General features: G+C 40.4%; 1 protein-coding gene across 1 annotated transcript in view; it reads left to right on the top strand.

The window, feature by feature from the left end:
- Positions 1-708: 708 nt before the first annotated feature.
- Positions 709-15855, top strand: part of gpc3 (glypican 3) — a 177425-nt gene continuing 162278 nt past the window's right edge. Inside the window, exon 1 of the mRNA XM_059346024.1 lies at positions 709-1079. Within this exon, the coding sequence (XP_059202007.1) occupies positions 923-1079 (157 nt within the window). The 5' untranslated portion in view covers positions 709-922. The remainder of the gene's footprint in view (positions 1080-15855) is intronic.

Here is a 15855-nt window from a genome sequence, read left to right as displayed (position 1 = left end):
TAGATTGAATTTATTTATGCAAAAACATAAAGGTAGTTGGTATAGATTAGCCTTTTCTCTGCCTTAATGAACTTTATTCAAACGGCAGAGTTCAATGTTGCATGCAGACTGAACACTAGGTGGCACCATTTCAACTTTATTGGCTCTTTGGAGCTGTATGGAACTGTCCACTCCGGATAAGAAGGTAAAGGAACTAGTGTAAAATAAAATGCCATAAAGTGATGTTATTTAGTTAGATTTATGTATGTAATGAAGATAATAGTCCACTTTTGTTTGTTCTGTGCACATTTTCTGGGTCTCACTCTCTCTGTACATTTTCTCCATGTGGTTGAATAATAAAAGCTCATTTTCAGATCATATCCGAAGCATATGTGTCATTGTCATTGTAATATATGTGCATTTGCTGGCCACATTACGCGCCTCAGCCACTGTGCCCCAATTGCATCCCATAACATACACTGCCATTTATCTAGCACGTAATGCAGCACATTACTCCCCTCCTTCTATCTCCACTCCTGCAGCCACGCACAGCCAATGTATCAGCTCACATCACTACTGTTACGGAGGAGAAGGGAGATCTCTAGACTCGCAGGTTCACGCTGTGGCGCGCGCTTTTTCTTTTTTTGGAGGGGGTTGGGAGCGCGCACATGTATCCGGGGCTCGTCCATCTGTGCAGGGAGCTGAGAGTCAGAGCCGCAAGTGAAGAGGGACTCAGAAGTTATCAGCATCGGAGTAGCTTCACCAAGAGGCTCAACTGAGGGAAGGAAACAAGCGGGAGGATGGTGATCCGAGCTGAGCCGGAAGCTGCAGCTTCACCTCACCAGCCTGAACACGGGATGCTCCTGTAACTTTTAATGTGCTGAAGTTGATCTCCCTGCCGTTTGTCGCTCTATTCTGTCCGGTTTGGTTATTAAGCGCTGCCATGCCTGTTCCATCAGCGCACAGCGCGCTCTTCCTGTGCGCCTTCCTCCAGCTGTTCTCCCTGCCCGGCGGACAGGTGCCAACCTGTCAGGAGGTGCGCACCGTGTTCCAGTCTCTGCATCCGGGCTCCAAGTGGGTCCCCGAAAGCCCGGTGTCAGGTAACAACCAGCAAACTTGTGCATGCAGATGTGTTGGTTTTACGCACAGTATGTGTGCATTATTCGCACTTTTATGGATTGAAGTAGATTTCTGCAATTTCAGCTCTGATTGCCAAACACTCAAATTTAACCCCACTGTTCAGTTTCAGAGTGCATTACCATTACAACAGTCCTCTAACGGCATCCATCCAAGGCTGCTGACTTCTCTAGTATCAGCCCACACACTCTCCATCCCTCTGGCGCAACATTTACCAACCTGCTCAGAGAAAGAAAGAAAAAATCCATTGGCCTGTTAAGTATCTTGTTAAAATGCAGGTTGAGTTATATAAGCTACCAGTTAACTGTTAAATAACAAGCTTGCGGAATCGATTTGCTCCAGTATTGATCCAAACATGCAGCCAAGTAACCCAACTTTGATTTGGACCAGTGCTTTTGAAAATTGGAAGCATCTGTGTGCAGGTGTTGCAGGTTTGAATGTTATAATAATAATCAGTAATTTGGATGTAATGACCAAGTGGGTGAAGGCAAATATATATATATATATATATATATATATTGTTGTATTGTTTATATACAATATAACAATCTGGTGAGTTCATAAAATGACATAATTTTACTGTAATTCAGCTCTTAAAACCAAGAAAAGACACTTATGTCATATAATGATATCCCAAATCTAAGATAATCTCTCAAATCATAGTAAAATATCAATATATATTGCCCAGCCCTAGTTTAAGTGTTTTTGTTCAATAGATGATGGACTGCACCCAAACAAAAAGATCAGCACTCTTCCTTTATGAGGATTCATTAATAGTCATGTTCAGGCTGCTCTCTTGGCAGCTTTCCTCACCACATTGTCACAGAATATAGATTAGCGGTGTGATATGAATTGTGACCATCCTGGAAACAAATCTGTAAAAGATGCAGCAATTATCCAAAGGAATAATTATTGTTCCCTGGAGCTCAAATGTCAGCGGCTCTGCCTCAGAGGAGGACGGAGCGTGTTTGCAGAAAAGTGAACTGGACTTTTTTGCGACGTGCTTTCAAATCCCTCGTCCCATTTTTTGCAGAACACGGCGTGTTTATGCTCGGCTGGAGCCTGTTGCATGCATTCAGATTCAATATGTTAATGGAGATCCCTCTCGTGTGGCTGAATCACAGCCAGCTGCAAATGTTAATTGGGTGTTATGGTGTCATGTCAGCATGGAGAAGTGCTTCGGGTTAACAGTTTTCTCTCTGTTCCCAGCATGCACTCACCTCACTCCCACCTGATTCAAAGAGGTTTACCAATAATGCTAAATGTTGCGTTAACATGGAAGAGAGTGATGAATCACAATATGATTCGAATCAAGGAGCAGGAGAAACGGGCGACACACTTTTAAGCATTTTTTCCTCCTGCTGTATTAATCTCCTATCTGTGTTCCTCAGCTCCACCACTGTATCTCTCTGTGCATCCATCTTTAATCATGCACCCTCCACCTGGGCTATCAGGCTTATTATCAGCCAGAATCACTGTAGAAGGCCAACAGAAATATTTAGCCCCCCTTTCCAAATCAGTGGCAGAGCAGCCCAGCTGTGCAGATCCAGTGGAAGTCAGTCTGAGGTGAACACCCTGCACACCAGGCAGCTGAAAAGCATTTACTGACTCTGGAAATCAATCCACCAGTCAGCCAAAGGACAATTCATCCTGGCCAGTTAAGAGGTACTTTGGTTTACACGTTCCCATGACGCCCACGGCTTCTCTGTTGCAGATTAATTGCTGGTTTTATTAAGTGAGCTGGTAGTACAGTGCTTTATCAAGTGACTGATACTAAAGCACCAAATTCATACAGTAAATACTACATTTCAAGATTAATGTGGACGACGGATTCTAAAAATCTTTTGGCCCTATTATAATGTTCTGTTTCAGGTTATAAAAAGCGAACATGATTTATAAATGATGAAATAATTCCAGCCCATAGGCAGCCCAGGCATATTATGCAGGAACTGTGACTTACTGTTTGTAAACACAACGTTCAAACTTAGCCCCTCCTCCTCGGCTCAACGAAAGTGAAAGCAAGGAACAAGCTTTGTCTGCTTGGCGTTCTGCCTCGCTGTATTTGCTTTTTTTTCTTCATTGCAGCATCACTGTTTTTATAGCTTTGTGCCCACAAGGTGACGCCCAGAAATATTCAGAACGAAACAAAAAGTTTGATGAAATGAGACCAATACAGGCAAAGGACAGGATCTCTGTAGATACATACATTGCCACACATTGCTTTTAGTCTTTACATAGTTTTTAAAAAATATTTTTTTATTGTCTTATAGTAGTATTATAAAGTACTGTATACATACATACCGGTACATATAGTCAGTGTGCACAAAAACAAGTAACATGTAAGATAGCATAAAATATATTATGAAAAAAAAGGTTAAGTTAAATCCGAAAGCCATAACTTGTTTATATACAATACAAACTGGATCTGGGCTACACGGTGGTGTAGCGGTTAGCACTCTTGCCTCACAGGAAGAGGGTCGCTGGTTCTGTGTGGAGTTTGCATGGTCTCCTCGTGTCAGTGTGGGTTCTCTCCGGGTCCTCCAGCTTCCTCCCACAGTCCAAAAACATGCACTTAGGTTTAATTGGTGACTCTAAATTGCCAGTAGGAGTGAATGAGAGCATGATAGTCTGGAGACCTCTCCAGCCCCCCATGACCCGTGTTATGATAAGCGGTTAAGGATAATGAATGAATAAAGTGGAGCTTCTGACATCATGACAACTTGACCTTTATCATTCTGTTTGTTGTCTATGACACTTACTATGTCAGATGTCCTGCCCAGGGAACATTCTATTGTTTTATTTTTTAAGGAAATTTATGCATAACTTCTTTTTTGGCTTAGAGCCCCAAATATTTAAATCCGGTTAAATACAATGATATTTATATATTTCCTGTATCTGTGATTGGTGTTAAGCTCTTAACTCTCAAATCCCTAATAAATCCATTTGTTTTTCTGTTTTTGGAGTTGTAACAGTTTTTCTCACAGGGAGTTCAACAACTCTGGTTCCTAATTGAAAGTAAACATGAGTTTTTGTCAAACAATCATGCACAGTTTGTGTTATTTAACCTTTATTTATCAAGGAAGTCCCATGAGGTATAAATCTATTTTCTGACAGAGACCTGGCCGAGACAGCACACCAGATACAGTTTGAATAATAATAAAAAAAACAACAGACAGGAAATAAAACATCATCATCATCATCATCATCATCATCATAAACTGGCATAATGTACCTAAAAATTCTCATATTATATCCCCATTCTGTTCAATAAATTGTTCAATTATTATTTGCTATTTATTATTTGTTGTTTTTTGTTGTTGTCACTGTGAGGTGACCTTGAGTGCTAAGAAAGGCGCCTATAAATAAAATGTATTATTACTATTATTATTATTATTATTATTATTATTATTATTATTATAGAACACACAAGGAAGAGGCTAAATCCAGCCCAAATTATGTTGTCTCATTTGCGTGGACTTTCAGCATGGCTTTAAATCACATATTTAACATGAAATATTTCTTAATTGTGTGTTATAGAAATGCATTATGATCGTCTTATCATTTTCATAATTATTTGTCGTCGCTGAATTAGTTTGTGACAGAGAAAGAGAGTGGTTCAATACATTTCTACAAACTGGGTTTTGATAGCGTCAGAAGAAAAGAAAACAAGTATTTAAAGGAAAAAATAGTCGATTTTGCAGCTATTGTTGATGTAATTACAAACACAGCAGTGCAACAATGAGATAGTAAAGCCAAGGTCAACAGAACACATGGGTTATTATACGACACCCAGTTATAGTAAAAAAAAATGTAAATTGGGTTTAACCTTTGTCCCAGAGAGGCAGTATGATTCATGTAGAATGACAGAACTGTACCAGTGTAACAGACTAACATCAGAGAAAACTGCCTCTCTTTGAAATTCTCAACATGTGCAAACGGTTTGCACTTGGAATGACATAATGCAGATATTCAACAGACCTCCTAAACCCTCACAGAGAGTCAGAAGGAGCTCAGGATGGAGCTACTGTAGTAAAATATAATGGGATGTGGATCCAGCACTCACAGCGAAAACAAGATACTGCAAGTGAGAAACAAACAAACAACTCTACAGTGTTTAGACTTAATTTTCAGCTTCATACTTGTGCTTTACTAGAACATGTTTACATGTTTTCAAAAACACATTATGAGACCCTATTGGACTATAGCACCATGTCTTTTTTTAGGGCAAAAAAACATTTAAAATGAACATTTATTATGAGCTGAGAGAGAACGCGAGCGAGTCTGTGAGTAACGTCTGGAACATACTGTTGAATTAACATCTCTATAAAAGTGTCAACAAACACATGATGATCATCCTAAATGTGGAATATTTGGCAGATCTGTTGGATTGGATTGCATTCAATTGTATAAGTGTACATAAAAACATGGCTGGAGAGTGTGTCATAAAGGCTCCTTACTGACGATTCCAAACCCCAAAAAATGGTATTCAGGACAGCCTGACTATATATAGCAGGGATGGGCAACTGGAGGCTCGGGGGCCGCATACTTCCCACACCCTCATTTGAAATGGCCCTCAGTACAACTACATGCATTAAAATCTTAAAAGTGCAGTGTAAAAATGCACAAAATTACTTCTTGCAATTAATGTTGGTCTGCTGTTCTTGCACTGGAAAAAATAAATCACAGTAAGTGGTTATTTTTTATTTGTTCAAACCTTTTGTATTCCTATTTATGCTGTTATGCATGAAATCTGTTAAGGTACTGCACTGTAAACATATTTAAAATTGCAGTTTCATCATATCTGGTGAAATGCACGGAAAATTGTGGCCCCCTCCAGCATTTAAGTTGCCCATCCCTGATATATAGTGTAGTTCTGACATCTCAACCTGACAGAAGTCCTGATGACTTCTTTAAAAGGACCATTTATGAATATGGGCTGTGTGCATTTCTCCTTGGTTTGAGCTATTTGATACTTTTATGGTGTTCCCACGTTCCATTGATCCGACACCCCAATTTTTCCCCCTTCCTAACCAAGTGTCCTAAACTAACCATCCATTAATGACAGGTTATCACACCATCAAAAATTCTTTGTTTAGAAGCATGTTGGCAGTAACTGGACTCTAGTGTGTATTTTCAGAGCATTGGGCCATCTGACCCGTTATCAGACATGTTGTATTTGTATTTATCAGTAGTGATGTCCAGAAAAAGCTTAATGAATCTTTAGTTGGATGGAAGGATCCAGTTTAGACCGATGATATTGAATTATTACTCTCTGTGGTCCCAAACTCCCAAAGTTTACTCTGTTTCAATCGAACTCTGTCGGTTAAATCCTTGTTACGGTTCGTTTGGTTGCTTGTGAACGCTCCAATCAGACTCTGGTGCGGACCAAAACAACCGGTCCCAGACCACTAGCAGAGAGGGTCTCAGTCAACAGACCCTAGTGCAGTTCAATTCACTGTGAATTAATCTTAATCCAACCAGAATCTGACAGAATTAAAGGAAATGAACCAAAACCCAGTGGATTGTGGGCAACCTGTGTGATGAGTTGGACACAGATAATATAACCATGATGAAACTTCTCAGCACTCGTCCTCTTCTTCAACCATCACCATGTAGGATCACGCATGCTGCATTCATGTCACACTGCAACAAAGGGGCGTCTAAAAATAAGATAAAAACACTAAATCTCAGGGAAATGATCTTGCTGCATGGACAGATAATTTCACTTGACAAGATTTCTTAAATTAAGATTATTAAATCTAGAAATAAGCATGTTGAACACTTAAAATAAGAAATTAACTCTGAAAACAAGATCAATTCTTGTCTAACTTCTAAATCTAAAGTTTTTTTTATCTTGGTAAGAAACAAATAATTTGCAGTGCACTCTGCTCGGGCCAGTTCATCGCTGCTGGCAGCTTTAATTGATCTTGTTTTCAGAGTTAATTTCTGATTTTATTTCTAGATTAAATTTAGTGTTTTTATCTTGTTTTTAGACACAATTTTTTGCAGTGCAGATGGGAATACAGTAACAAGTTGAAGGGTAACAACACAGATTTCATGTGTTCTATCTTGTTTCTGCGCCATAATGGATTGTTTTTTGTACAAACTTTGTTAAAAGCAGAAGTTTTACATTCTTAGACATTTTTGTTGTTATGAAGCTTTAGATGATTGATGCTGCTCTGTGTCTGTATGGTAGATGTGAAGAAAATCTCAACATTCAGTTTCAATCTGTAGGCTACCACTGAGCTAAAGCTAATTTTTCATTGCAGAATTATCCACATATTGCTCAAAATAACTTAATATTTACCTTGGTGGTAGAAGCAGATCGTGGTAGGAGCATCAAGGCTCATCTTCTATGATTATACAGCTGCCTGATCGCAGCACGTCAGAAATAATGGATCATCACATTGTTGACGACCAGGAGCCTCAACAGGAGCTCCTTCTGACTGTTTCTCTCCACATTAGTTTGGTTGGAACACCAGAGCAGATTACTGCCAGTAGAATAAAACATACTCAGTTTGTGCTCGGTTCCATGTTGGTTTGTTTACATTTTTCACTGCCAACTTTTTGAACCAATAATAAGTTGTAATGCCAGTAGATTTCCAGTCCTCCACCTTCCTACACGCCCCTCTTCAAATCTTTTTAGTTTATTTGGTCCACTTACATTTCTACACTGTGAAAGCAAACCAGACTAAATACAAAACGAACCAAATGTATCAATTTCACTCTGATTTGGACGAACCCAACTGAGGGGTTGTGAAATCGCCCTAAATCTCACCTTTTACAATATGGGACCTTAATAAAAAAGCAAAAATTACACACTCAGCAGTGAGGGTGCTGCGTGGCTCAGGCTGTGTTAGAGGAAGTCTGATGAAGAGTGATGTTTTGTATTAAACAGATATTTTCCATGGGTAAAATAATTCACATGAAAACAAGCAAAAATGAGAGGGAAAAAAAAATCATAATTTGTACATTGTGTGTATTTCTTCTGTTAATCCTCTTATGACCCTTCAGATTTCTCTCTCCACTGTGTGTGGGGGTCCCAGACCTTATGTTGGAGACGGTTGGAATAATGTCATATTGATTTATTGTTTTTCAATAAGCGTGCAGAAACAGCTGCATTACCAAACATTACATCATCAACAATGATCACACTCAGTACGTTAATATATTCGCTTTGTATGCAGTAAATCCAAACACACACATACAAGCAGCGGCTGCAAAATGTTTCATTATCCTCCAAAAACATGTAGTCGTTTTCTATTCTCAAGGTTTTTTAATGTGCATCCTGTTTAAAAAATGAGTCACACATTAAACTTTCCAGGCATGATTCCAGTACTTCATACTGTCCCTTATATCCAGAGATGACATTGAAACGTCTTTCGTCATTCTAGACAATATTTTAGCAATGCATGAAAATTTAAAAAGTAATAACCTGAATGAGACAGAGTTATGGCGACAGGCTCCTTCTTTCGGTAGGATTTCCATAAATCCCAGCTCCTCCACTTCTGTCTTAATGAGCTTTTGTTTTACATTTTACAAAAGCATGAAATATGCAGTTGCTTCTCATATATTTAGTGAATTTTTGTGCCTATTTTTTTTGGTCATCCATAATACATCCTTGTCATTAATTCATACAAAAGAAGTTGAAGGTTTTCAGTCACGATTACATCTGCTGTAACTGTTTGGAACTTTGTGGTTTGCTAAAAATTTGGCAAGTAAACGCGAGAGTGAGGGCTTGCTGTGCAGCCTAATGTAACACTGGCTTCATCGAGGCAAACAGGCAATGAAAGATTTATGAAGTTAAATGTTGAAGATGGCTGTGATTTGACTGAGGGAAGTATCACTTTCTATGTGTGCGTGGTGGGGAGCTGTGAAGTAGCCTGTATTGATATGGTGTATGGTGTGGGGGAGGTGGCTGATTCAGAGAGATGTCCTGCAGGAAAGCAGAGCTGAATTCTAATAATGCTGCATGTGGAGCCAGAGGGGGGCAAAACACCAAAATACAAAAGCTTTAAGTTTTTTCTTTCTGCCAGCATGATTCAAAAGTGAGTGTGGAGAATTACAGTGGAGAGAAAACAAACTGTGCTGTAAGAGCACCACTCATGTCTTTGTTGTGGCTGCTGCTGTGGGTGGTTGTAGTGTCTGAAGGTGAAATGGAGGCTGGGTGTCAGTTCACTCCACCGCCTAGTCATGTATGTGCTCGAGCACTTACCCCAGGACATGAGTGTGAAAGCAGCTCCATCAGTGTCAGCGGAGGACGTGGTGGATCTCTGACAGCAGCGGCTGACCTGATTCATGAGCGGAGCATCAGATTCTCACTAAATGGAAGAATAGTACTAGTTTGCTGGAGGCTCAGCTGACAGCTGCCACTTATTTCAACACGACAAGCATCTGCAAAGTTCTGCAGTGATTGGGCCCTGGTGTGGCAGCCGGCACATGCCAGGCTTGGGATGAACTTCTTTTATGTTTTATGTTTGGTGGCGTTATTGCTCTCACCTTTAAGACTAGACCAAGGTAGTATAGCCTCCTCCCCACAGCTCCACAGAGTTTAGATTTCCTCTTCAATACATGTCTGTCAGTATTCAGATGTGAAACATTTGCTACTTTCATTGCATTCATCCCAGGTATCCACATAGAAACACATTTCAGCTCTGCTAAAAGAACCTCTGTTGCTTCAGCAGAATGTGTCTGGTCTTTTTTTATTGGCTTAGATGCATTTTTAAAAAAAAGCTTCATTTTGTGCCAATTGCGCTGCCTCGGAAGTAGATGTTACAACTGAACATCTTACATTTTTTGGAAAATGTTTTCACCCGGCAGGAACTGAGCCGTATTGGATTTAATGCGGGCTACACAGTGGTGTAGTGATTAGCACTCTTGTACATGTAGAAGGTCACCAGTTCAACTCCGGCCTGCAGCTCTTCTGTGTGGAGTTTGCATGTTCTCCCCGTGTCAGCGTGGGTTCTCACCGGCTACTCCGTCTTCCTCCCACAGTCCAAAAACATGCACTTAGGTTTAATTGGAGACTCTAAAATTGTCCGTAGGAGTGTATGAGAATGTGATTGTCTGTCTCTATGTGTCAGCCCTGTGAGAGTCTGGAGACCTGTCCAGGGTGTACCCGCCTCTCACCCAATGTCAGCTGGGACCAGCGCCAGCCCCCCGCGACCTGAGTGCAGATAAGCGGTTAAGGATAATGAATTAATGGATGGATTTAATGCCAAAATTTGACGACTTTGGATTGCAAACTAATCATGAAAATTCAACAGATCCATCTCAAATTTGGTCAGCAGAATCTCAGGACATTCACGATACCAAATTGCAAACTCTTGTATTTTAGTCAAGCTGTGTAACCATGGCGAAGGGTGATTTATATGTTTCACCATGACACAGAAAGCTATTGTTACTTGACATTGACATTGTTCAACCGGCTCCAGATGCCACATACTGGTTCGGAGTCCAGGCCTGAAGACATCTACACACTCAAATGTATTATCACAAACAGGTGAAAACTTTTTCTGTCATTTGTAAGATGTCCGATGAAACATTGCATGTGACAAATGCTGTTTTCAACACGTTGTGACTGCAATATATTGTAAAAGACTTTGAGTTATTTTATGTTTCTGTATTTCAAGCATTATTTGGCTGCTAGAACTGGCCAACCAGAGCCCTACCTCCTGTTCTGAGGAAAGCACACTGTTATATGGTGAAAGATGAAGAGTTGATGAGAGCCAAAGGTGTATCTGTGTGATATCTTGAAGATTATTTGCCATCCAGTTATTTTTTTCCCATTGTGTGCCTCCATGGACCAATAAGTAAGATTGTGTTATGCATATTTTTTGGTTATGATTAGATTTAAACAACAGAGCTACTTGCTTAAGTTTTGGAAAAACAGCAATGCTTGGGCTAAAAAAAAAGTCCTGAGTATATTTGGGCCATCCATGTCCTGTGAGATTTATGTTAAATCTCGACCTGTAAAGTAACTAAAGCTGTCAACTAAAGGTAGTGGAAGAAGTATAAAGTTACATAAAATTGGAATACTCAAGTAAAGTACAAATACCTCAAAATTAGTAAAAAGTAAAGTACTTGAGTAAATGTACTTAGTTACATTCCACCACTGGTTTTTACAAACGAAGGATACCTAAAAAATCTAGAACATCACTTTTTGTAGAAAATCACACAAACTGTTCATATTAGAACAGAGCAACATGCCCATATAACATGAAGTCAGCCTGATGTGACAAAATCCCGTGTGTTCCCCTACGCCACATAGTGGACACAGGAAACGGTACAAAACATAAATTACAGCAGCACACACTCCACACAGGAACAAACATCTACATCATGGCCACAATGTCCGATGGTCCCGGGTAGCGGTTCTAGACCAGTTTTACTGTGGGGACCAAGAGGGGCCAGTGTTCTCAATCAGAGGGCGGCAATAAAAAACAGCAAAGGTGCTATTTAAGTATTCAATACCTTTATTTTAGCTTATTTAAAAATCTAATTTCAGTATATTTGGACGATACAAATACATTGATTGAAACAATGAGACTTTTATTTCAAGACCAGTCAAGACCACAACTGTGCATTTGGATTTACTTGTTAATATCTTTACTTTGATTTTGCGTAAATCGTTTTGCTTTGAGTACAACCAATAACATGACTTGTATATTAAAGGTCAAAAAGGTCAGGTGAGTGACAGGAGAAGAGGCCGAGAGAAGATGTCAGCCAACTCATCTGTAATAGAATTTGGTTACCTGAACCACAAAGATTTTTTGTGCACAACTACGAAAAAAAAAAAAACACAGCGCAACTTCTGCAAATTCTGCAAAGCAACAGTAACAGAGACGGCTGGGACTGGTCTTGGTCTGGACCCGGTCTGGCCCTGCCTCCGTCTTGGTCTTGTCTTGGTCTCGACCCCTCAAAGTCTTGGTCTTGTCTCTGTCTCGATACACTGTGGTCTTGGTATGGACTTAGTCTCGGTTTAGGTGGTCACTGCATTCTAGGTTCCTTTTGTGTACAGATATGAGATATTGTTTGAACAAAAAATAGGTAAGAATTGTTCCGTCGTTCATCGTTATAAATTTATCATTTTATTATTAATTTGACACAGGGCCACAGCAGGGGCCAAGGGCTTCTTCACCGGGACAGTGGCCCCTGTAGGCCCCTGTGTAGAACCGCCACTGCGGGCACAGTCGCCTCTACCTGCATCTCGCCATCATCCCCGACCCGAGGGCCCTTTCAAAGCTGCTATGAAGTTTAAAATCTTTTTTCTTCTCCGCTAAGATGAAACAATTCTGGTTTGCTATTGTTTGATATTGCTGAGCAGGATATCAGAAAAGGCCCCGGAGATGTGGACTTCTCAGTAATTATCTGCAGGGTCAGGTTAAAAAACGGAACAACAAAGAACAAACGCTGCCAGTGTTTAAATGACACCGGACACGACTAATAGATGAATCAGCTTGACCTGAAGCGAGAGGTCTTATCGTCTAATTAAAGCACCCAGTTGTGTTTTGTTTATTCAGTCTTTCCTTTTTGAAACACCCCTCTTTAATGAAGGGCACTTGTGTTTGCTCCCTCATTGTTTTGTGTACAAAAAAGAGATCTGGCTCTTTCAGATTCATGCTTCCAGCTTTCAAATTATTGCTTCATCAAACGACTGAAAGTTGAGCAGTCAGCAAAGCACTAAAAATACTTAAATCAGTTGTAATCCCCCAGTAGCTAATGATATTATTATTCCTTAGGTTGGTTATAATGGCGCTATCTTCATTTCATTTATTGTCTCTGCAAAGTGACACTGGCTTATTTTGCCCTGGAGACGAAGCCAAGTTGTCCCACATGCTTCCACTCAACACTGCTAGCTGATGTATAATTTATGCTCATAATGAACAGCTTTTAACATATTCTATATCTTAATACAACTTGTTTTTCCCCCATGGTCTTCATCATTAAACTTGCATAGTGATAGCTTTCTAATTGGTGCTGGGAATCTAAGAGACACAGTGTATTGTGGCTGTCCCCGTTCCCTTGGCTTGGAGTCCCCGAGCTTGTTAAAGATGTGAAGGGAGGGACTCCGCTCTTTGTGTGTGTGTGTGTACACTGGGCTGTTTGAGCCCCTGCTGGAGTTTACACCCTTGGCATTTCAACAGAAACTTCACTTCATGAGAGAAGCAGCCAAGGATGGTCAGATAGAACGCTGCGACAAAGCGAAGGACAATCAATGTGTTTTTAAAAAGCCATTCCAAGACCTTGACACTTGTGAAAACAGCAGCTGCTCTGCATGTTGAATTGTCCCGCCGTTTCAGAGTATTGATTGAAAGTAGGTAATAATTTAGAGGCGTCACCTTGAACTGAGATGTATGTTGGGAGGAAATTTACATCTAAATTGCTCCTAGCCTTGCACCTTGTCCCTCTTCATTTGGTTTGAGAGAAGTGGCCATCAGCACACAAAAATCGACTAATTAACCAATAACAGACTGATAGAAAGGGTTGCTCCGGTCGCCCGGTGGCTATTAAGCTCAAGGTAGGTGAAGTGAAACAAGCTCAGAACAAAACTGTGCAAGGATGACAAGGAATATAAAAAAGAGCGGGGAGGAGGAAGAGAGCTGAGCCTAAAGCAAAGAGGAGACGCGGAAGCTTATTCCCAAGTGATCTGTCACTCAGAGAGAAGGCTTTATTTAGACGCCCGTGATTTTATTATTTGTGAAACTCTGCGGGGAATCATTTTCCTGTCGAATCCTTCACTTAAACCTCACCGCGGTGGAACTTCTGTAATGAAACGCATTTATCATCTGCAAAACGACAAACGTGCAGATGAAACTGTCTGTTTCGCAGGAGATAATTGCTAAATCCCCGTCTCTATCCAGCTCACCTCACCTATGGTGTTATTGACAGCTTAATAATTTTGCCCCTGCAGCCTGAAATTAGCTTGATCTTATCTGTCAGGGATCCTTTGTCCGTATTGATTTAAGATATTAGGCCTGTCAGTATGCATACAAAAGGTGCTGTGTGACAGTTTTATTGCCTGGCTCACTCATTAGACTCTACACCTTAAACCCTGATGGCCGCCAGGAGTGAGCGGGGAGTTAGCCAAAAGCTGTTCCCTGTTCAACTCCCCAGTACTTATTAATTATCAAGTCTGTCACTCTGTTGCATCTCCTGCTAGTTTAACTTCCCGCCATGCCTGCTGTTTTCATTGTTACAGCGTTAGCTTTGTTTCTGAGAATCTTTTGTTTGAAGATCTCAAAGAGAACAAATCCTCAAACCAATAGAGAGATTCACTTTTCATATTAAGATAAACCCTCCGTCTCGACAAAAGCCTTTCCTCTGTCTTTTGACATGCTTGTTATCGAGACTTTTGTGATAAATATATACATTCCAATCCGAGCCCTCCTCCAAATTAATCTCCCCGCTTCCGTCTCTTTATCCTCCGCATCCCGACCAGCAGCAGCTGAAGCTGGCAGACTCCCCTGACATTTGTTTACCACGCCATCAATCAGGCCCTTGTCACTGACGCCTCTCAGGCAGCAGATCCTGCAGACAACTCGTAGACGCAGCTTGGCACATTACGACTGCAGCCTCCACTGAAGCTTTCAACAGCCACATGGGACACAGAGAGAGAGAGAGAGAGAGAGAGGGAAGCACCAAGGAGAGGGAGCTCCTCTTTGTATTTAAACATCAGATAGTTGTGCCCTATTTATGTCGGTGTGATGTCTGCGTGTGCATCCTTTTAGAGGAATGGTCTGGGAATAAGCTGGAAATTTAAAGCTTGATATAGAAAGCGTGTATTCCACTGGACCTTTTTTTTTTCAAGAGAGGTTTTTTGACACACAAATGTGATAACATACATTTCAGTAGTTCCCTCTTCTGTAAACTCATCTTTAAAAACCACATTAGTTTGAACTACTAGTAGCTAGCAACCTGATCATGCAGAAATATGTGAAATTAGTTAAAAGAGACCACCAAAAATGACCACTTGTCCTTTGTACAGCAGCTCAAAACGACCCAATTTGAAGATAGTGTCGCCCTCTCTTGTTCGTAGAAATTGCGAAGGATGCCCACAAAAAAGTGCCCTTATGCAAAAAAGAAAAGCAAAATGCAAAGGCAGAATCAAAGATATGCAGTATTAAATACAAGAAAGTCCACTAAGGGTGGGGCAACAAACAGGACATTGACCCAGGAGACCTGTGTTGGTGTCCTATGTGAAACCAAACATCAACGATATTATTTGAAGTCAGCCCGGGCATAGCCCAGGTGTAGTCTACTGCAACAGGTTCTCCAGCATAAACGGCAGAAGAGGAAGTGTCAGTACCACAAATTACGGCAAGTAGGTACGTATAGGCTCACGGTACAACTTTGGGTTCTAAAAATAGCACACGCGTATGGTCAGCACCTGTAAAAAAGTCTACAGTTTCTGTGGATTTAAGTTGTAAAACCACTGACCTAGGTTTAGGGCAAAAAACTTCTGGTAAAGTTAGGGCTGGGCGATATGGACCAAAAATCATATTACGATATATTTAGGCTGAATATCGATATACGATAAATATCCAGATATTTTTATTGCAAAGTAAGAGCAAATGTTCAGTCAAAGTGAAAGCCAAAGTATTAGTTTAATTGAAACCTTTTATTTAAGTGAACATAGATACTGTATAACAACAGGAGTACATTTAGAAAAAAAAAAATCAAAGCTCCATAAAGTGCACATTTAAATAAAAAAAATATCTTGAGTAAAAATAGCCTATA

Source organism: Centropristis striata, chromosome 12 (assembly GCF_030273125.1).
Source record: "Centropristis striata isolate RG_2023a ecotype Rhode Island chromosome 12, C.striata_1.0, whole genome shotgun sequence".
In the NCBI taxonomy this organism is placed as follows: Eukaryota; Metazoa; Chordata; class Actinopteri; order Perciformes; family Serranidae; genus Centropristis; species Centropristis striata.
The sequence above is the reverse complement of the archived record's forward strand: the minus strand, read 5'-3'. Positions and strand labels throughout refer to the sequence as shown.